General features: G+C 36.4%; 2 protein-coding genes across 10 annotated transcripts in view; both read left to right on the top strand.

The window, feature by feature from the left end:
* The window catches only part of LOC104453257 (protein NTM1-like 9), a 25,808-nt gene extending 22,835 nt beyond the window's left edge, over positions 1-2,973 (top strand). The window contains exons 9-11 of one of the 2 annotated variants that reach the window (XM_039317068.1): positions 1,653-1,889; positions 2,215-2,513; positions 2,602-2,973. In XM_039317068.1, the coding sequence (XP_039173002.1) occupies positions 1,653-1,889; positions 2,215-2,513; positions 2,602-2,752 (687 nt within the window). In that variant the 3' untranslated portion in view covers positions 2,753-2,973. Of the gene's footprint in view, positions 1-1,652; positions 1,890-2,214; positions 2,514-2,595 lie in introns of both variants that reach the window. The other variant, XM_039317066.1, reaches the window with a different exon arrangement.
* Positions 1-21,508, top strand: part of LOC108961078 — a 23,567-nt gene extending 2,059 nt beyond the window's left edge. For 2 of the 8 annotated variants that reach the window (XM_039317063.1, XM_039317061.1), the window contains 5 exons: positions 13,563-13,868; positions 14,452-14,835; positions 15,070-15,357; positions 15,673-15,971; positions 16,052-16,393. In XM_039317063.1, the coding sequence (XP_039172997.1) occupies positions 13,563-13,868; positions 14,452-14,835; positions 15,070-15,357; positions 15,673-15,971; positions 16,052-16,208 (1,434 nt within the window). In that variant the 3' untranslated portion in view covers positions 16,209-16,393. Of the gene's footprint in view, positions 1-11,274; positions 11,623-11,894; positions 12,167-12,386; positions 12,537-12,616; positions 12,710-12,790; positions 12,884-12,964; positions 13,217-13,562; positions 13,869-14,451; positions 14,836-15,069; positions 15,358-15,672; positions 15,972-16,051; positions 16,394-21,345 lie in introns of those variants that run through there. The other 6 variants (XM_039317059.1, XM_039317064.1, XM_039317065.1 and 3 more) reach the window with 6 other exon arrangements.

Raw genomic sequence — 21,508 nt, 5'->3', positions numbered from 1 at the left:
TAAGTGAAGCGGAACATATCAACATATAATACAGCTTCCAGACACATTTTAAATGAAAATTTGGATGTTCGTCATGAGCTTTACTGTTTAAGATTATGCCTCAGCCATTCATTTTCCTTCGATGTGTTTCATCTCCCGCATTGCAGTATGGCCCAAAATGTAGCCCAGATGATGAACATGCTGTTCTGAGGAAGAGTCAGCGAGCAAAAATGATCAAATCACTCCATGGTGTAGTTTCACTAGATGAAAAGAAAGGGTTCATTGAACATAAGTTCAATGGGTTACATATCTCCTCCCGAAGCATATGGAGCCTCCAAAAAGCCTGAAATTGCAAGAACTTACAGCACTGATGAAGAATCGAGGGTCGAAAAGGTGGAGAAGCTGGAACTTGCTGCCAGAAATATCAAACCAGAATGTGTTACTCTGGATGAATTAGAAGCCAAAGCAAAGGTGAAACAAGCTTCTAAATTCACTCGTAATGTCTAATTATTAATTTCAATTTAGGATTTTTTGCGTTGAGTTTGCTGGTAAAGTTAATGGCAAGGTTTTCATATTGTCAGCGAAATTCAAAAGAAAAGAGTAGGACAATTCCGAGTTTCAAGAGTCTCCAGTTGATTTAATTATTTGTTTCTGTATAAGCATATAAGATAGAATGTTTTACAAACATTGGGAGATAGGAGAAAGCAGAGAGCACCATGCTGCATCAAAATCACCCCAGAACAATCACAACAAAGGAATTGAACTTGCCATAGAGAAACCAAATTCAATGCCTAACTTGAGAGGAACAATCACTGACTGCACAAAGATTTCCATGGTTCCTCCACTGGTTAATTTTGCAAAACGTGCTTATTGGGATTTGCTTGTTAATGCCCTGAAATAACAAACAAGACCATGCAAAGAAGCGGAAAATCATAATGTAATATAGCTTCCAGACAATTTTAGAAATGAAACCACTAATGTTTGTCATAAGACCAGGATCATGCCTGAGTTGGCTCCTCTGGTTCAATTGATCTCAAGCAATATGTTGGTTGCAGTATGGCCAAACATCCAGCTCACGTAATGCTCATGCTAAGGTGGAGAATTGGCAGACACCAACAATTGAAACTCTCCATGGCCAAACATCTAGCTCACAGAACAAAAATGCTATGGAGGAGACTGGGCAAACACTAGCAATTGAACTACCCCATGGATGTCGAGAAGTTCCTCCAGAGGAAAAGAAAAGCTTTGATAGGAATGAGTCCAACTGCTCAAATGTCTTTCCCCCAAAACGTATGGATCCTCTGGAAGAGCCTGCAACTGTAAGAATTTATAGCAAAGGTGAAAAGATGAGGTTTTTAGAGGTCAAAAAGCAAGAACTTGCAGCCAAAAATATCAAACCAAATTGTGCATTATTGGATGACTCAGCCACCAAAGCAAAGGTAAGAGAAGCATGTTGTTTGTTCCTTCATTTTCTGTCGCTTCCCTGTAACATAAACCAAAGTAGCATGATACATCAAAGAAGGTCATCACAGAGAAGTGAAAAGCTCAAAATGTAGCAGACTCCCCGCACTTCTAAAATGAAAGCTCCCATGGGTCAGGAGATTGAGCATGCACTACACCTTAGTTATTTCTTCTGATACAGTTGATCTCATTCATGCAATGTCTTGTTGCAGTCACATAATGAACATGTTGTGCCAGTGGATAATGTGCGAATTGGAACAGTTGAACCTCTCAATGGAGTTGCTCCTCTGCACAAAAAGAAAGGCTTCGACAAGAATAAGTTTGACAGCTTACATGTCCCCTCCACAAAACATACGGAGCTTCTTGAAAAGCTTAGAAAGGAAGATCTGGCAACCAGAAATAGTAAATCAGTATATATACCTTTGGATGAATCAATAGCCATAGCAAAGGTAAAAGAAGCTTCTATACCCATCGTGTCTAAGTATTAATTTTTTTGACTTTGTGCTTTTTTAAAATTACTTGGGTGGTTTGAGTTAATGGCGCCTATCTTGTACTTTAGGACAAGATAGAAAAGACTAGCAGAATGCAATGACTAATTAACCGTGTTAGACAAATTGTTTTGTTTTTTCTTTTCTTGAAAGTTTAAGCTGCCATAAATGATTGACCACCAAGGGAACAAAGATTCACTATTCCTCTCCTTGTTATCCCTGCAAAAATGCGAATGGCTCGCTTATTCCCTCTTTACAATTGATCCCGTGCAATGTGTTGTTGCAGCATGACCAAGCATCTAGGTTCCATAAAGGATCTACTCTAGAGGAGAATTGGCTGACATCAACAAACAAATCCCTTGATGGTGTTCTGAAGGGAAAAAAGGGCTGTACCGAGAGTGAGTTGGACGAATGGGAGATCGTCTCTGCAAAACAGACAGAGCATCCAAAAAAGGCTGGGAATGCAGGAATTTCTTGCAAATACAAAGATCCGAGGTTAGAAAAACTCAAGATGCCGGAATTTTCAGCCAGAGAGATATCAAACCAGAAGGTTCACCTTTGGTTGAATCAGAAGCCAGATCAAAGGTAATACTCTCGAGTACTTTTTGGAGTATTGTATTGGTTGGATTGATACAATATACTAAGGTTTTAGAGTGATACAATATAGTCACAGAGGAGAAAGCAATGAGCACAGGGAGGAGACTGAACCAGCCAGAGAGATATCAATTTCAGCTACTCCATCGGCTGGATCAACAAGCAACCACGCAAAGATTAGTGCCAATTCTTCAGCCTTCAAAATCACCAAAAGATTCATGCCTTGGTGATACAAGCCTCTCGATTAATTTGTGTATATAGGATCACTTGTAGCTTATCTTCACTTGGATTGCCATGCCTTGTACTTATCTGTAATGGAATAAAGACTCTTGCTAAAAGCGTTCACCGGTTCCGGAAGTGAAAAACCAAACTGAGAAGCTTCTTCTGAAAGTGTTCTCAATCTGCAAACCTCCGTCATTGCATTAAATTTTCTTTTCTTTTCTTTTCCAAATCGAAACGTGTTGAAGCATATTTTTCTTTCTTCAAACTTCATTTATGGATGAGGATAAATTCTGCATCTCAGCTATGCGCACCATGTGCAGATCAAATTGCACCTAACGCGATTGTCAACTCTCTAAACAGGCTGAAGCGCTGCCACTTCTCCCATGGCAGCACACCATCGTTCACCACCGTCTGTCTTCTCTGTAAACATTAAACACACAATGCCACCACCGCACCGTCACCATCGCCGGCTGCCACTCATCATTGAACCACCATACTCACATACCGTCATCACCATCTTCTCCTGCATCCACGACCAGCGTCCACCGTAAATGAAAGAAACAAGCTGCCGCCACCGTGGGATTTTCCATTTTTCGCACTACCCGGATTGTTTCGACTGCCATCATCGTCTGCTGCAGTCCACCATCCGTCACGCCGCCACCACAATGACCATCGCTTGGAACCACCATCAAGAATCCATGGCCACCACCGACCGCGATGCCAAAGGCCATGAACCAACGCCAAGAACCTTTTACCGCCTTAGACATTGCTGGAAAACAACCATCCAAGCAAATCCCGTGGCCATCGTCGTTGGGTTGCGACTGGATTTGAGGCGCTGGACTTCACCGAGCCGCAAAATAAACAGGAAGGAAGAAGAAAGAGGGAAGAAGAGGAGGAACAAAGAAAGAGGAAAATGGGAAATAGTGAGCTGGACCAGGAAAAGTAAGGGGGTGTATGATTAAAAAAAAAAAAAATTGTTCCAGAAATAATTTTTCTATTCCAGAAACAATTTTGGAATAAAAATTCATTTGGTAAAATTATTTCATTTTTCTATTTCTGAAATAAATTCTTGTTCCAGAAATAGATTTGGAGTAGAAATCAAAAGTAAAAATTTTATACTTTCTATTTCTAGAACAGAAATGAGAATTTGTCGCTGTCGCCGATCGCCGCTGCACACCGCTGGGTCCGCCACCATCCAAAAAGAATAAATTTTATGTCATTATCAAAGGAATTTCTATTTTTAGAGTAGAAATTTTGTGTCCGTTATCAAACAGTTATTTTTGCTTAGAAACTCTTTTAAAAATAGAAATAAAAAAAATCTATTTTTGTTTCAAAAACTATTTCTGGAATATAATAGTTTTCATGCGCGTCCTAAGTAAACTAGATCTTGTAATAGCGGGACATTTTCTTTGACCAAGTCAAAGAGGAGGTACCTTTTTCTATTTAAAAAGAAAAGAAATAAAAAGGGGTTGAAAAGTTATAAAAAAAATGGGAAAATGGCATAAAACGAGAATTCTCTCACTTAGGCTGCGCATGACAAAATTTTTGAAACAGAAATTGATTTCTGGCAAAATCAATTTCTTAATTTCTATTCCCCAAACAAGTTTCTAAAAGAAAGAAACCCGTTTGATAACGACTCAAATTTCTATTTCTAGGAATAGAAATTGATTAGATAACAACATAAGAAATCCTCAAATACAAAATAATAGTCGAAATAATACTAAAACAACATGGGAAATCCTCAAATACAAAATAATAATCGAAATAATACTAATACATTACAAAAGTTGAAAATACAATTTTATGGAATTTCCGGCATATTATTATCCATTGCCATTTTATTAGCAATTGTTTTTCTAAGCGTATTTATTTGGTTTCCTCCTCGGTCAATGTATCATTTGCAAGCCTATCTTGCATAGGTTCGATGTGTATCATGCTAAGCATGAATATGGGTGCCATCAATGACGCATATACAGCCTTGTCATTTTATCAAAAACTAGTATTATACAAGATTATCAATAAAATAAAATTAATGGTGTAAAGGAATATATGATAATTCTACCTTAAAGTAATGTTTATAATTAGGAACCAATCGGGGGAAGGTCGGTTTATTTTGATTCTCGAATTGAATCAATCCAGTTGTTCATCCCTAATTTCTTTATTATTGCTCAATGAACCTTTAATGGCCCTTGCATAGCAAAGAGAGAGATTCTCTTGAATGTCTTGCCTTTAAATTAAAATTCAAGATTGTGTAACAATTTAATTATTTTGATTTTGCAAGAATCTTGAATCTGTAAAAGAATAAGGTTAAATTTATAGACACGTTTTTTATTCATCTATTACGTAAAAACTTTTTCTTCAACTAACCATGCGCGTACATTTTCTAGGAGGAACGAGCCCCATTGTTTTTAAGTAAGCATTTAAGAACTTTGGTCGTTTTTGAAAATTGGGGACCCATTCAATTTCCTTTCATATATAAAGAGGAAGTTATCAAAAAAAAATGCAAAAAAAAAAAACGAGCAAAATAAGAAAAAGAAAATTAGCAATAATTTGTGAAGTTGTGTTTATGAGTGAATTAAGTTAGCAAGAAAGTGCAAGATTTTTTTATATGGTTTGATTTTAGTTTCGATTTCTATTTCGTAAACCGAGAAGTTAAACATTCCAAATTTTCATTTCTTCAATTTCTCTATTTCAAACATAAATCTGTTTCAAAATAGAAAATCAAATTGCGTTACCAAACGGATTTATGTTCCAAACTTGTTCCTAACAGAAAAACGAGATATCGAAAAACATAAATTTTGTCATGCACGCCCTTAGAGTGGCCGCGGGCGGTTCGGGAAAAAGGAAGAGAGAAGAAAGGAAAAGAAAAAGAAAGAAGAAAGGAAAGGGTCAAGAAGAGAAAGGGGTTTTTATATGTGCATGTCAATGAGACATCGTCAAGTTGATTTGATTATGTAATGCAACACTTAGTAAGTACTCATGCCCCTTGTTCATCTAGTTAAAGTAGTGCCGCACCTTAACACCTCTGGGAAAGAGTTTTAGATTTAGAGGTGTTATTAATTTTGGATTGACAGCCTTTCATTGACACAGGATCTCCCAAGTTCATACCTTGCATATTTTCAAATTTTTATTCACTTTGAAGAAATTTGACTAAAAAGTGGCCACTAGAATTTTGGTGTCGACTAGACCCCTAGGAAAATATCTTATTATTTGTGCAACTAAAGATTCTAGACTTGAAAACTTGATTACATTAGTCCTAAGATTAACGCTCGAAGAATTTTAGGTTTTGTTCTGACCATTCTAAAACAACGAATATGACATCCAAGATATTGAAAAGGGCAACCATATATAATCACACACACACACACACACACACACACACACACACACACAAGCATCCTAAAATAATCCGGAAAAAGGATAATCCAAAATAAAGAATCCTATTGTAAAGCTCTAAAGGCTTGTCTAAATTTTGGGTTTTAATACTTTTAAAGGATTTTCCTTTTTTTTTTCTAAAATTTCTGATTTTTTTCCTTAGGATTTTCTGAATTTTTAATGATTTTTCTAATTTTCTGTTATTTTATGGATTTTCTGATTTTTAATGATTTTATAAATTTTCTAAATTCTTTTAATAGTTTTCGGAATTTTATAAATTTTCATGAATTCTTTATTTTTCAAATATTTTAACGTTTTTCCGAATTTTAAAATTTATTTAATTTATTTATTAATATTAGTATTTTTAATATTAATATAAAAGAAATTCGAACCGGGCTAGGAGACCCAACCCAACCAAACCAACTTGGACCCTATTGATGCGGCTGGGCAAAAAATGCGCCAAGGCCCACTTTGAATTGATCCCCAATTGGCCCATGAAGATTAAAGCAGTCCACTCAAATTCCAGCCCATGAGACCAAATCAAACCCAACCCAATTAATCCAACTCACCCCACTTACCCTTTTCCTTTAGCCCCACATTCCCAAGACATTCTCTCATAAACTATATTTGGTCGTCCTAGGGATTTCTAATCGAGATAGGATTAGATAGGATAGGATATAAAATTTTGAGATTCTTTTATATCATATTCATTGTTTGATGAGTCGCAGTATTAAAGTTAGATATATTCACATCATATCATGTACATTTTTTAAATATAAACAGCATATCATTATAAATGTATATAAATGAAGGGAAAATGTCACAAATGGTGGACTTCTACTTAATGTGTAATCTCATCCCTGAGTTTTCGATTTGCTCAATTTGGTCCCTAAACTATCGATAAATATCAAATCTAATCCAAACTATTTAAAAATTGACCAATTTCGTCATTCAATTAGTTAAAGTTAACAGAATTGGGCATTTTGGTCTTTTTCTTCTTCTCTTTTCTTCTTCTTCTCTCTTCCCTCTGCTGGCTTCGCCATGGTCAGCGGAGGGAAGAGAGAAGAAGAAGAAAAAAAAAAAGAAAAAGAAAAAGACCAAAATGTCCAATTCTATTAACTTTAACGAACGAAATGGCGAAATTTGTCAATTTTCAAATAGTTGAGACTAGATCGACATTTATCGATAGTTCAATGAGCAAATTGAGCAAATCGAAAGCTCAGAGACGAGATTACACGTGAAGTAGAAGTCTAGGGACCATTTAAGACTTTTTTTCCAAGAAAGAAATAAAGATAAGAGAGGCGAACAGGCTTGGGATGCGTTTGGTTCAATATTTTGAAAGCTTATTAGGAAAATACAAAACAGTTTAGCTTAAAGCACTTTAGGCAAATACAAAAGTCGTTTGATAAATTATGCTTTGAGAAGTGTCTTTGAGAGAAATGCTATTTGGTAGAAAATACATTTGAAAAGCTCTATGGATAATTAATATTATATATATTTTAATTTTATTTTTTAAAATTGAAAAAAATGGTGTATGCAACTTTTTAAATATAAATTTTGACAATAATACTAAAAAAATCAAACACATATATAATTTTTTTAAAAGACCAAACCCTTCATCGGAATTTTTTAATTTTTATTTTCTTAAAATTGAAAAAAAAATGATGCATGCAACTTTTTAAATATAAATTTTCACAATAATGCTAAAAATCAAATACATATATAATTAAAAAAAAAAAGATCAAATCCTTCATCAAATTTTTTTAACTTTTATTTGTTTAAAATTGAAAAAATAATGTATGTAACTTTTTAAATATAAATTTGAGAATAATGCTAAAAAGCAAACTCTTCATTGGAATTTTTTAATTTTTATTTGTTTAGAATTGAAAAAAATAATGTATGCAACTTTTTAAATATAAATTTTGACAATAATACTAAAAAAATCAAATACATATGCTAAAAATCAAATATATAAATAATATTTTTAGAAGACCTAATATATTTAATTGTTTTAGAATTTGTGTGTGTGTGTGATTTTTTTAGCATTATTTGGTATTTTTAAAAATAATAATGATGGCAGAATAAAAATTTGAAGAATGAGTAAAGATAATTTTGGAATAAAAAATAAGTTTCAGCATTTGGCAAAATATTGAAAACTCAAAACTAGTTCCTATTAGCATTGGGCTTTTAGATTTTCCAATACTGACTTTCACTTAAAAGTTATTTCAAAATGATCGCCAAACGATCCAAAGATTTTTTAAAGGACTTTAGAGGCCGAAAGCCCTTTGGGAATACTGATCAAATGCACCCTTAGAGGGCTGAAAGTCGCTAAGTGGGCCGGACATAACGGCCCACACGACTTCATCATTTTTTTTTATCATTTATTACTCTCTTTTTTTAATATAAATTTTTATATTTTTGAAAAATAAATGGATATTTAAAACGTTGACAAAAATTCAGATGTCAACAAATAGTTTTTGAGTTTAGGGCTTGAAATCGGAATTTTGGGAAACTTGAGCTGTATAATCCAATTTTTTAGTAGTGGGTTTGATGGTCATTTGAAGCAACGGTTTTGTCGAAACGAAATTTTAGAGTTTGTGAGCAAGTTTTACATTACATTTAGATTTGAATAATTGCTTCAAGTAAGCGATTTGTTGATGCGTGAGAGTTATTTTATTGGCATTTAGGCTTAGTTTAGCCGTGCCATAATTGATATAGCGTTTCACTTAGTTTTGATGTTATTTCTTGCTTATATGATAGGATTGCGAGTTCGTTAATTTGATTGTGCCTTGTTATTTGGTTAAGGGCACATCCAAATGAGTAATGCTATCTCTTTTATGGATTTGTAAACTCATGTCTTGAAAGAAATAAATATTTAAGTATCTTACGAGTAATCAAGCATGTTTATTGTTTAAAAGTCTAGATTAGACAATTACTACCTTTTAATATTTGAGAATGATTCGAGAGTGGTTTTATGAAAGGTATTGTGAAATAATATATATGTATAGCTTTGCGAATTGTTTTATGGAATGAGTTATAAGATAATTTAAGAAGCATTTTATGAAAAACATTACAAAAGGTTGTACATATCAATTTGTGAATTCGGTTTATGAAATAATATGTAAATGCTTTACAAAAAAAACTATTAATTTCAGATGAATTGAATTACAAAGGTTATATGATTGGTTTGTGAAATGTAATGTGGATTATGAGATTAATTTATGGATTGTATTTCTAGATATTGGAGGATGTAGGTTTGGTGTTCAATATCGATGTTGGTCCATTGATAGGCTTGTGAGTATGCATACCAGGTTTAAGATATCTTTTTGGGTCAAGCCATTGAATTTGTAAGTGGAGACCTTACCAAGGAAAGAATCTTGATTGCCTTGTCAGTAGGCGTTGTGTTGTCACTGTCGTGATCATGGTTTGCTATTAAGTAAAAGATTATTTAATGGATAGACCATCGGCGTATATTTTGATATAAGATGGATTATGAATAGACCATTTATATGGTTTTTGATTAGAGATTAATCAATAAATTTGATCATTGATGCTTGAATTGTGAGGATGATTTAAATGAGCATTTTCAAAATTGAATAAAATTTGTTGAAATGAAATAACACATATATGATTATATATGTATATTAAATAGTTGGATTAAAAGTTTCTCATGTTGTCATACCCCTTGTTGGTTTTGGGGTGTGACAAATCTCAAAACCCACCACCAGTCTAGTGAGAGTCATTTGGAAGGAAAATCCATAAGCAAAGAGCCATTTTCCATGAAAAAGGGTGAGAAATGATTTCCAACTCAATTTCATGCGAACACTATAAATATTGTTACTTTTATAAAAAAAAATGAGTTCTCTGAAAATGTTTTTCAGAAGCACTAATTTTTAACAAACCAAGCCGACGCTAAGTAAATAACAATGAGCAAAAGTGAAAATTTTGTCAGGTCAAGACATGTTGAAGGAAGAGAATTGGCAAATATGATGCATGCGACATGAAATTCTTGTCGACGTATGTTACCTACCAAATTAGATGAATGTCAACAATTGAAGTGTGGCCCATGTAGGAGCCCGTGGTCTATGATCGACACACGCCCATCAAGCGTACTACTACTCATGGTCAGCTACGTATGGCTATAGCTAGTCAATATTGGGATGAGCAGCAAGCATTCGATATCTCATCTTGTGGATACATCCGAGACGGGGGCTATTGTCGAAGCCCTAATTCAAAGGAGTTATGAGCCAACTATCAACGTGAAATGCTTTATTCCTCTTCAGACATACCTAATATCAAAGATCTACACTTATAAGGCTAATATATCGAAATCACCTTAGAGATCAAGATCGACTTCTAAGCTAATCCCGTGGCCACCGTTGTTGGGTTGCGACTGGATTTGAGGCGTTGGACTTCACAGTGCCGCAACATAAACAGGAAGGAAGAAGAAAAGAGGGAAGAAGAGGAGGAAGAAAGAAAGAGGAAATGGGAAATTGTGAGCTGGACCAGGAAAAGTAAGTAAACTAGATCTCAAAAACCACCATCAGCCTAGCAAGTCATTTCGAAGTAAAATCCATAGGCAAAAAGCCATTTCTGTACTGAATGGTGAGAAAGGATTTCCAACCCATTTGAGCCAACACCTGAAGATATCACTATTTTTCTTGAAAATGACATCTCAAAGCACTAATTTTTCCCCTTTTGTAGATCTTTTTTTTAGTCGGTCATACTATAATCCTACTATAACACTCACTCTCAAACTTTTATCCTGTCTTCTTACAGAACGTGGGAATTCCCTGAAATGAAATTGTCCTCACCCTAATCCCTCATGAAAATGTGAGGATTTGACCTCATCTCCCCCTTCTAAGTTGGAAGGGTGGTTACTGAGACGAACCTCCAATGGTCCCTTCCTTAGACTTTTCAATCTATTTCTTTTCTTATCCTTTCTTTCTTTTTTTCTCCGGGACCACTCTTGACTCGGTCAAGGTATTATAATTACATCGTTTATACTTTTGTCAATAAAGAGAAAATAAATGACACAGGCTTTCTACGTGATGCAGAAAGTTAGGACAGAGTTTTAGTGGATAGTGTGACATTTGAGAGCGATAGGAGAATCTTTGAATAGTCCTTAAGCGATAGGGTGGAATTCCAACGGCAAACCCCAAAATGCAGAAAAAAAAAAGAATGACGTAAGGCAACTTCTCAGAGAAGGGAAAGACTTTGATGAAGACTTAAAGCGCGAGGCCTTGAAGCTCGTTCATTCTGTTTTCCCAGAACTTTGGTAAATTCGCCCTCGCGCGAGGGAAGTAACAGAACTAGAAGAAGATGGCAGCTGTGATCATCCCAAAGAATCTGCCGATCGGATACAGGTTCCACCCGACCGATGAGGAACTGGTCGATCATTACTTGAAGCTGAAAGTGCTCGGATCCAGAGGCAACATCTGCATCATTCCCGAGGTCGATATCTGCAAGTGGGAGCCTTGGGAATTACCAAAAATATTCGAGGGTAAAGAACGAGACGCTGCTATAATTTTTTCCTGTCCGTTTTTGGCCAGTTATGGCATCGTAATGGATATCTAGTACTTATAAATGTGGCATCATGTTGTCCTAGAGTTGTGTGACGATTGCGGTAAAATAGTCTATGAATCAGTGAATATTTTGCGGAATTTGCTGATGGAATCGAAGTTTGACTGTGTACAAGTTCACTATGCATCTTTCGGCTGTAGGAAAAGAAAGGGATAAGTTCATCATTAATTAGATTCAAATTGTACTTGACAGAGAAATCAATCGTTCCTCCTGATGACAAAGTTCAAGAGTGGTGGTTCTTCTGTCCACAAACGCCACGAATTCAAAGATCGACTCCATTGGGATTTTGGAAAAAGACTGGTGTTGATAGGACTATCAAGGCTGGAGACAGGAACAGAGCGATTGGTACTAAGAAAACACTGGTCTTTCATGAAGGTCGGGGCTCTAAGGGCACCAAGACCAACTGGGTCATCCACGAATATCATCTCCTGACTGACAATCTCAATGAATTGTTTGCACACGCTGTACATAATCTGTCCCTCGTTTATTTCTTCTAGTTTATTACATTCATTATTATTGTAATAATCTGCAGAAGCATCCAATTCAAAAGTTTCGATTAGCCAAATGCAATGATTCTGTTCCTCCTCATTTTCCATTGTTGAAGTTTGTAATGGAGTAGGATTCTGGAAATTAAGTAGGATAAGATCAGGTCTTATGGATTCCAATAACATGATTGTCTGACAGCCGACCAAGAACTACGTCATCTGTCACTTAAAGCACAAAGGAATTGAAGAGTCTGATTTTTCAGCCCTGCAATTAAATGGTGGAGCCATCAGCTTGATGGACTTGGATTCAGGCCTTCATCAACCTGAACACAATAACTCATTTCCGGAAGTGAGAATGAAAAAATATTCTGTTCGTGGGCATAATTTGTGAAGCATGTTCCATACTAATCTTCCTTGTTTTGAAAACAGATGTGGAGTGAGGAAGTTGGAAACTCATCAATTAGCTTGGCTGACTTGGATTCAAACCTTCATCTACCTGAACCCAATAACTTATTTCCGGAAGTGAGAATGAAAAAAATGTTCTGTTCATGGTATAATTTGTGAAGCATGTCCATAACTAGCCTTTTTTACTTTTGAAAACAGCCTTCAATTCGGGCAGTGGAAAACTCATCAATTAGCTTGGTTGACTTGCAGTCAGACCTTCGTCAACCTGAACATGAGAACTCATGTCCAGAAGTGAGAACGAAAAAAATGTTTTGTTCATGGACATGATTTGTGAAGTATGTCCATAATTAACCTATTTACTTTTCAAAACAGACATGGATTCTGGTAGACTCAGCAACGGAGCCCTCACTTCAGCGGGACAACCGAGTTCAAGTCATTACATCAATTCTCCCGCAGACTTCTTTCCAATCAGAAAATGTCAACTCCCAACGTGACTTACATGGTAGAAATTTCGGAAGTTCATCTTTTGCGGACCTCTCATGGGACGATGATGTATTTGTTTGTATTGATGAATCCAACGAGTTGCAAGTTAGCTACATTGACAGAGATCAATTGCAAACACAGGTCAAAATTCTATTCCTGAAGTTTCAGTTGGTTATACAGCTTGTTCACCTTTATTATATATAGGGAAGAAAAACTTACATAGAAAAGAGAGATATCAGGGAAATTCCTCATGCCCTATTAACCTTCAATTAGATATGTACCAGAATGGCAAAAAAACAGCCAAAGAAGAATATTGCCAGATTAAATAATATCACATCAGAGAAGTGAAGCGGAACATATCAACATATAATACAGCTTCCAGACACATTTTAAATGAAAATTTGGATGTTTGTCATGAGCTTTACTGTTTAAGATTATGCCTCAGCCATTCATTTTCTTTCGATGTGTTTCATCTCCTGCATTGTAGTATGGCCCAAAATGTAGCTCAGATGATGAACATGCTGTTCTGATGAAGAGTCAGCGAGCAAAAATGATCGAATCACTCCATGGTGTAGTTTCACTAGATGAAAAGAAAGGGTTCATTGAGCATAAGTTCAATGGGTTACATATCTCCTCCCCGAAGCATATGCAGCCTCCAAAAAAGCCTGAAATTGCAAGAACTTACAGCACTGATGAAGAATCGACGGTCGAAAAGGTGGAGAAGCTGGAACTTGCAGCCAGAAATATCAAACCAGAATGTGTTACTCTGGATGAATTAGAAGCCAAAGCAAAGGTGAAACAAGCTTCTAAATTCACTCGTAATATCTGATTATTAATTTCAAGTTAGGATTTTTTGCATTGAGTTTGCTGGTAAAGTTAATGGCAAGGTTTTCATATTGTTAGCGAAATTCAAAAGAAAAGAGTAGGACAATTCTGAGTTTCAAGAGTCTCCAGTTGATTTAATTATTTGCTTCTGTATAAGCATATAAGATAGAATGTTTTACAAACATTGGGAGTTAGGAAAAAGCAGAGAGCACTGTGCTGCATCAAAATCACCACAGAACAATCACAACAAAGGAATTGAACTAGCCATAGAGAAACCAAATTCAATGCCTAACTTGAGAGGAACAATCACTGACTGCACAAAGATTTCCATGGTTCCTCCACTGGTTAGTTTTGCAAAACGTGATTATTGGGATTTGCTTGTTAATGCCCTGAAATAACAAACAAGACCATGGAAAGAAGCGGAAAATCATAATGTAATATAGCTTCCAGACAATTTTAGAAATGAAACCACTAATGTTTGTCATAAGACCAGGATCATGCCTTAGTCAGCCCTCTGGTTCAATTGATCTCAAGCAATATGTTGATTGCAGTATGGCCAAACATCCAGCTCACGTAATGCTCGTGCTATGGTGGAGAATTGGCAGACACCAACAATTGAAACTCTCCATGGCCAAACATCTAGCTCACAGAACAAAAATGCATTGGAGGAGACTGGGCAAACACTAGCAATTGAACTACCCCGTGGATGTGGAGAAGTTCTTCCAGTGGAAAAGAAAAGCTTTGATGGGAATGAGTCCAACTGCTCAAATGTCTTTCCCCCAAAACGTATGGATCCTCTGGAAAAGCCTGCAACTGTAAGAATTTATAGCAAAGATGAAAAGATGAGGTTTTCCAAGGTGAAAAAGCAGGAACTTGCAGCCAGAAATACCAAACCAAATTGTGTATTATTGGATGACTCAGCCGCCAAAGCAAAGGTGAGAGAACCATGTTGTTTGTTTCTTCATTTTCTGTTGCTTCCCTGTAACATAAACTAAAGAAGCATGATATGTCAAAGAATGTCGTCACAGAGAAGTGAAAAGCTCAAAATGTAGCAGACTCTACGCACTTTTAAAATGAAACCTCCCATGCATCAGGAGATTGAGCGTGCACTACAGCTCAGTTATTTCTTCTGATACAGTTGATCTCATTCACGCAATGTCTTGTTGCAGTCGCATAATGAACATGTTGCGCTAGTGGATAATGTGCGAATTGGAATAGTTGAACCTCTCAATGGAGTTGCTCCTCTACACAAAAAGAAAGGCTTCGACAAGAATAGGTTTGACAGCTTACATGTCTCCTCCACAAAACATACGGAGCTTCCAAGAAGGCATGAGGGTGTAAGAAATTACTGCAAAGGTGAACAATCGAGACTTGAAAAGCTTAGAAAGGAAGATCTGGCAGCCAGAAATATTAAATCAGTATATATTCCTTTGGATGGATCAATAGCCATAGCAAAGGTAAAAGAAGCTTCTACACCCATTGTGTCTAAGTATTAATTTTTTTGACTTTGTGCTTTTTTAAAATTACTTGGGTGGTTTGAGTTAATGGCACCTATCTTGTCAAGATAGAAAAGACTAGCAGAATGCAATGACTAATTAACCGTGTTAGACAAATTGTTTATTTTTTCTTTTCTTGAAAGTTTAAGCTGCCATAAATGATTGACCATAAAGGGAACAAAGATTCACTATTCCTCCCCTTGTTATTCCTGCAAAAATGCGAATGGCTCGCTTATTCCCTCTTTACAATTGATCTCGTGCAATGTGTTATTGCAGCATGACCAAGCATCTAGGTTGCATAAAGGATCTATTCTAGAGGAGAATTGGCTGACATCAAAAAACAAATCACTTGATGGTGTTCTGAAGGGAAAAAAGGGCTGTACCGAGAGTGAGTTGGACGGATGGGAAATTGTCTCTGCAAAACAGACAGAGCATCCAAAAAAGGCTGGGAATGCAGGAATTTCTTGCAAATACAAAGATCCGAGGTTAGAAAAGCTCAAGATGCCAGAATTTTCAGCCAGAGAGATATCAAACCAGATGGTTCACCTTTGGTCAAATCGACAGCCAGATCAAAGGTAATACTCTCGAGAACTTTTAGAGTGTTGAATTGGTTGGATTGATCCAATATGCTAAGGTTTTAGAGCGATTGATATAGTCACAGAGGAGAAAAGAATGAGCATTGTGAGGAGACTGAACCAGCCAGAGAGATATCAATTGCAGCTACTCCATTGGCTGGATCAACAAGCAACCACGCAGAGATTTCTGCCAATTCTTCAACCTTCAAATTCACCAAAAGATTCATGCCTTGGTGATACAAGCCTCTGGATTAATTTGTGTATATAGGATCACTTGTAGCTTATCTTCAGTTGGATTGCCATGGCTTGTACTTCGTTGTCATCTGTAATGGAATAAAAACTCTTGCTAAAAGTGTTCACTGGTTCCGGAAGTGAAAAACCAAACTGAGAAGCTTCTTCTGGAAGTGTTCTCAATCCGCAAACCTCCGTCATTGCATTAAATTTTCTTTTCTTTTCCAAGTCGAAATGTGTTGAAGCATATTTTTTTTTCTTCGTACTTCATTTGTGGTTGAGGATAAATTCTGCATCTCAGCTATGCGCACCATGTGCATATCAAATTGCACCTGACGCGATTGTCAACTCTCTAAACAAGCTGAAGCGATTGCCACTTCTCCCATGGCAGCACACCATCGTTCACCACCGTCTGTCTTCTCTGTAAACATTAAACACACAAGGCCACCACCGCACTGTCACCATTGCCAGCCGCCACTCATCATTAAACCACCATACTCACATACCATCATCAGTTCATCACCATCTTCTTCTTCATCCACAACCAGCGTCCACCGTAAATGATAGAAACAAGCTGCCGCCACCATGGGATTTTCCATTTTTCGCACTACCCGGATTGTTTCGACTTCCATCATCGTCTGCTGCAGTCCACCATCCGTCACGCCACCACCACTGGCCATCGCTTGGAACCACCATCAAGAATCCATAACCACCACCAACCACGATGCCAAAGGCCATGAACCAACACCAAGAACCGAAACTAATCCTTTTACCGCCCTACACATTGCTGGAAAACAACCATCCAAGCAAATCCCGTGGCCATCGTTGTTGGGTTGCAACTGGATCTGAGGAGTTGGACTTCACCGGGCCGCAACATAAACAGGAAGGAAGAAAAAGAGGGAGGAAGAGGAGGAACAAAGAAAGAGGAAATGGGAGATTGTGAGCTGGACCAGGAAAAGTAAGTAAAGTAGATCCTGTAATAGCGGGACATTTTCTTAGACCAAGTCAAAGAGGAGGTGCCCTTTCTATTAAAAAAATAAATAAATAAATAAAAAGCGGTTGAAAAGTTAGAAAAAATGGGAAAATGGCATAAAGCGAGAGTTCTCACACTTAGAGTGGCCGCGAGCGGTTCGGGAAAAAGGAAGAGGAAAGAAAGAAGAAGGGAAAGGATCAAGAAGAGAAAGGGGTTTTTATATGTGCATGTCAATGAGACATCGTCAAGTTGATTCGATTACGTAATGCAAGACTAAGTAAATACTCATGCCCCTCGTTCATCTAGTTAAAGTAATGTCACAACTTAACACCTCCGAGAAAGAACTTTAGATTTAGAGGTATTGTTAATTTTGGATTAATAGCCTCTCGTTCACATAGGATCTCCCAAGCTCATACATTGCACATTTTCAAATTTTTATTCACTTTGAAGAAATTTGACTAAAGAGTGGCCACTGGCATTTTGGTGTCGACTGGAAAACCTACTAAAATATCTTATTATTTATGTAACTAGAGATTCTAGACTCGAAAACTTGATTATGTTAATCCTAAGATTAACGCTCGAAGAATTTAGGTTGGAACCCAACCATTCTAAAACAAAGAATATGACATCCAAGATATTGAAAAAGGGCAACCATGTATAATCACAAAGAAAACACACAAACATCCTAAAATTATCCAAAAGAAGAAGAAGAAAAGATAATCCAAAATAAAGAATCCTATTGTAAAGCTCTAAAGGCTTGTCTAAATTTTGGGTTTTAATACTTTTAAAAGATTTTCCTTTTTCTAAAATTTTCTGATTTTTTTCTTTAGAATTTTCTGAATTTTTAATGATTTTTCTAATTTTCTGTTATTTTATAGATTTTCGATTTTTAATGATTTTATGAATTTTCTAAATTTTTTAAATAGATTTCGGAATTTTATAAATCTTCATGAGTTCTTTATTTTTCAAATATTTTAACGTTTTCCCGAATTTTAAATTTTTTTTTTTTTTTGTATTTATTTATTAATATTAGTACTTTTAATATTAATAGAAAAGAAATTCGGACCGGGCCAAGAGACCCGGCCCAACCAAACCAACCCGGACCCTATCGGTGCGGGTTGGGCAAAAAAATGCGCCAAGGCCCACTTTGAATTGATCCCATGAAGATTAAAGCAGTCCACTCAAATTCCAGCCCATGAGACCAAATCAAACCCAACCCAATTAATCCAACTCCCCCACTTACCTTTTTTTCCTTCAGCCCCGCATTCCAAGACGTTCTCTCCTTAAGTTTGTCTTTTTCTTTCCTTTTCATTGCCTTTTTTATTTTATTTTTTCCTCCCTCTTATATTCCATTTTTTTTTTCAAGATTTTGCTAGCATGACACTTCTGAATACTGTGAGAATAACACTACATTTTTTTTTTTGAAAAAGTGAGTCTCACAACAATTTATAAACCATCGCCCGCGGTGGCTGGTTGGATCGTGCTCCTATGATCCTTTGCTAGAGGAGAGGAGTTCGAATCCCGCTGGCCGCATGGGATTTTAAGTGCGACGTTAGGGTGGTGGGTCCTCCGCTAGCGTCGCCCCGGGGTTTACCCCCGTTACCCCGAGCCTATCTCATTGTCCGTGTTGGTACGGAAAGACGGGTTTTCTAGGTCATAAAAAAATAATTTATAATTATTTATGATTTGATATTTTTACTATCACACCCCAAAACTACAAAGAATGGGGATGGCGTGGCCATCCTTCCACACGAAGGACACAACCTCAAACGCAACCAACAAATTGATATCAACTTATATATATATATATATATATCTTAAACCATATATATACATATTAGATAAATCAACAAATTGGTTGCAACATCAGAGTTTCTATAATCCACTAAATAGAGATATACGTTTAAAACTCAGACAATCCAACCACTAGCAAGGATCATGTGCACCACTTTCTTAAACCATACCAAAGAAAATAAAAATAAAACTCCCCAAAAGTTTCTCACCAACGGTGCACTCACTCTATTCGCCGCTAATCGAGGAACCCGAAAAGATTAAAGGAGGAGTGGGATGAGCAACAATAGCACAATGAGTAGTATATATCTTCTAAGTAGATTGAATAACCATTGTGCATGTATACAAAGCAATACCAAACTTCATAGCATCAATTCAATATTTAAAATACATATCAAATCATATAAGAGTTTTTTTTTTTCTTTTTATCATCAAAGCTTTATACTAATATGGAAAACTCATTTAAATCACCATCAAAAGTCAAGTATCAATGGTCGAGTCCATTGAATAATCTCCATAAAAAAATACATGATTAATTCATCTCATATCAAACACACGTCGATGGTCCATTCATCGATCAATCTCTTACTCAATATCTAACCATGATCACGACACAACGCCTTATGACAAGACGACCAAGATTCTCCCGTTGGCAAAGTCTCTACCTAGAAAGTTGGTGGCTCGGCCCAGAAGGATATCCTAAATTTGGTATGCATACTTCAAAAACCCCTCACTGGGTTCACAGTTATATTGAGTATAAATAACCATTCTCCAATACCAAAAATCCAATTCATAAATCAATATCTTAAACCAAACAAATAACATTTGCAGCATAACCCATCATTCATTTCATATCAATTTCTCAAATCATCATAAACCTTTCCATAAATTAGTTACAAAGTAATTTCATATATATTTCTCCACTTACTTTGTATAATACGCTTTTCAAACATTCAAAATCAATCAAAGAGTAGCAATTGCTCGATTCGGCTTTTATGCAATAAAAATGCTCTTCTCGATTCAATATACATATATATATATATATATATATATATATATATATATATATATATATATAAACACACACACACACACCAAAGAAGATATAATACCACTCACCTCGTCGTCTATAATCAAATGGCAAACAATACTCGTATTGTTAAACTCAAGGCCCTATCAAATAGCTGAGGAATAATGTTAAAATCTAAACAACTAAGGCTTCTACACGTTAACAAATCGCATAACCAAGGTAATTGTTTAAGCCATTCGCAACGCGGAATTTAAGCGCAAAACTTGATTGCGCCTTAACTTTATCCTCCGAACCCTGATCCGAACATACTTATAGTCAATAGAGAGCCATTGACACATATTACAAAAATCTCAACTTGACCGTCCTAAAATTAAGCCGAAAAATGACAAAATATGGACTCAAAGCTGCTGTACGCATACTGTTCATTGTGTGCGGGAAACTTTGGAATTTTGTTATGGACAAACCATAAGCTCAAATCATGATCCATAAAATCCACAACACCCTAAACTACCATGCTTGCAAAAATATGTGGCTCAACAACTCCAAAATCAGACTTTGCCGCTTGATTTTCCAAAAATTCTGAATTTGAGCCATAAACTAAAAAATTACTTCAATTGAACGAACAAGGGGCCTAATTCCTTACCAGGTGCTGCGTTATGGAGTCAAGTCGACTTGGCGAGGCATCCGAGGCATGCACGTGCCAAAACCCCTTTCCATTCTTCCCCTTTCTCTTCTTCTTCTTCTTCTTCTTCTTCTTCTTTTCTTTCTGGTCAAAGATCCCTCAGCTTCTATTTAACTTAGCCCTCTCCCCTCTTCTCTTTGCTTTATTGACTTTTTAACTTCTTTTTCTATTTCTTCTTTTGGGGCCCACTAACCTAATATTACATTCTACCCTCCTTAAAAAATTTCGAGAACGAAATTTACATGTACTTCAATCATGAAACATGTTCAGGATTTGGCACTTATTTCCGTGATAAAGGGGCATGGAACACATTATGGACACTTGTAACATAATGTGTCCGTTTTGAATACTAAGTCCTCACCGTTTTATTCAACCCATGCGGTTTTGTTCCTCTTGGAGCATATCATACTACCCCAAAAAAACGAGTCACCTCCCAGCACACGTCTGGGATCGAGACGCGGATGCACCATCATCTCTCCTCCCCACGCACCGTCACTTGGGCTGTCACATTTATGATTTAAAATAAACTATTATTCTTACAATACATTAAAATCGTCATGCAATCATTTTTATTTATTTATTAGCATGTGGTCTTTTCCTCCGGGTGTTCTTATGCCCAACGCATCCTTTTGCATAAAGGATCTATTCTAGAGGAGAACTGGCTGACATCAACAAACAAATCACTCGATGGTGTTCTGAAGGGATAAAAGGGCTGTACCGAGAGTGAGTTGGATGGATGGGAGATCGTCTCTGCAAAACAGACAGCATCCAAAAAAGGCTGGGAATGCAGGAATTTCTTGCAAATACAAAGATCCGAGGTTAGAAAAGCT

This window comes from Eucalyptus grandis, chromosome 7 (genome assembly GCF_016545825.1).
Source record: "Eucalyptus grandis isolate ANBG69807.140 chromosome 7, ASM1654582v1, whole genome shotgun sequence".
Lineage (NCBI taxonomy): Eukaryota > Viridiplantae > Streptophyta > Magnoliopsida > Myrtales > Myrtaceae > Eucalyptus > Eucalyptus grandis.
Note: the sequence above shows the minus strand (reverse complement) of the source record. Positions and strands in the feature narration are given on the sequence as shown.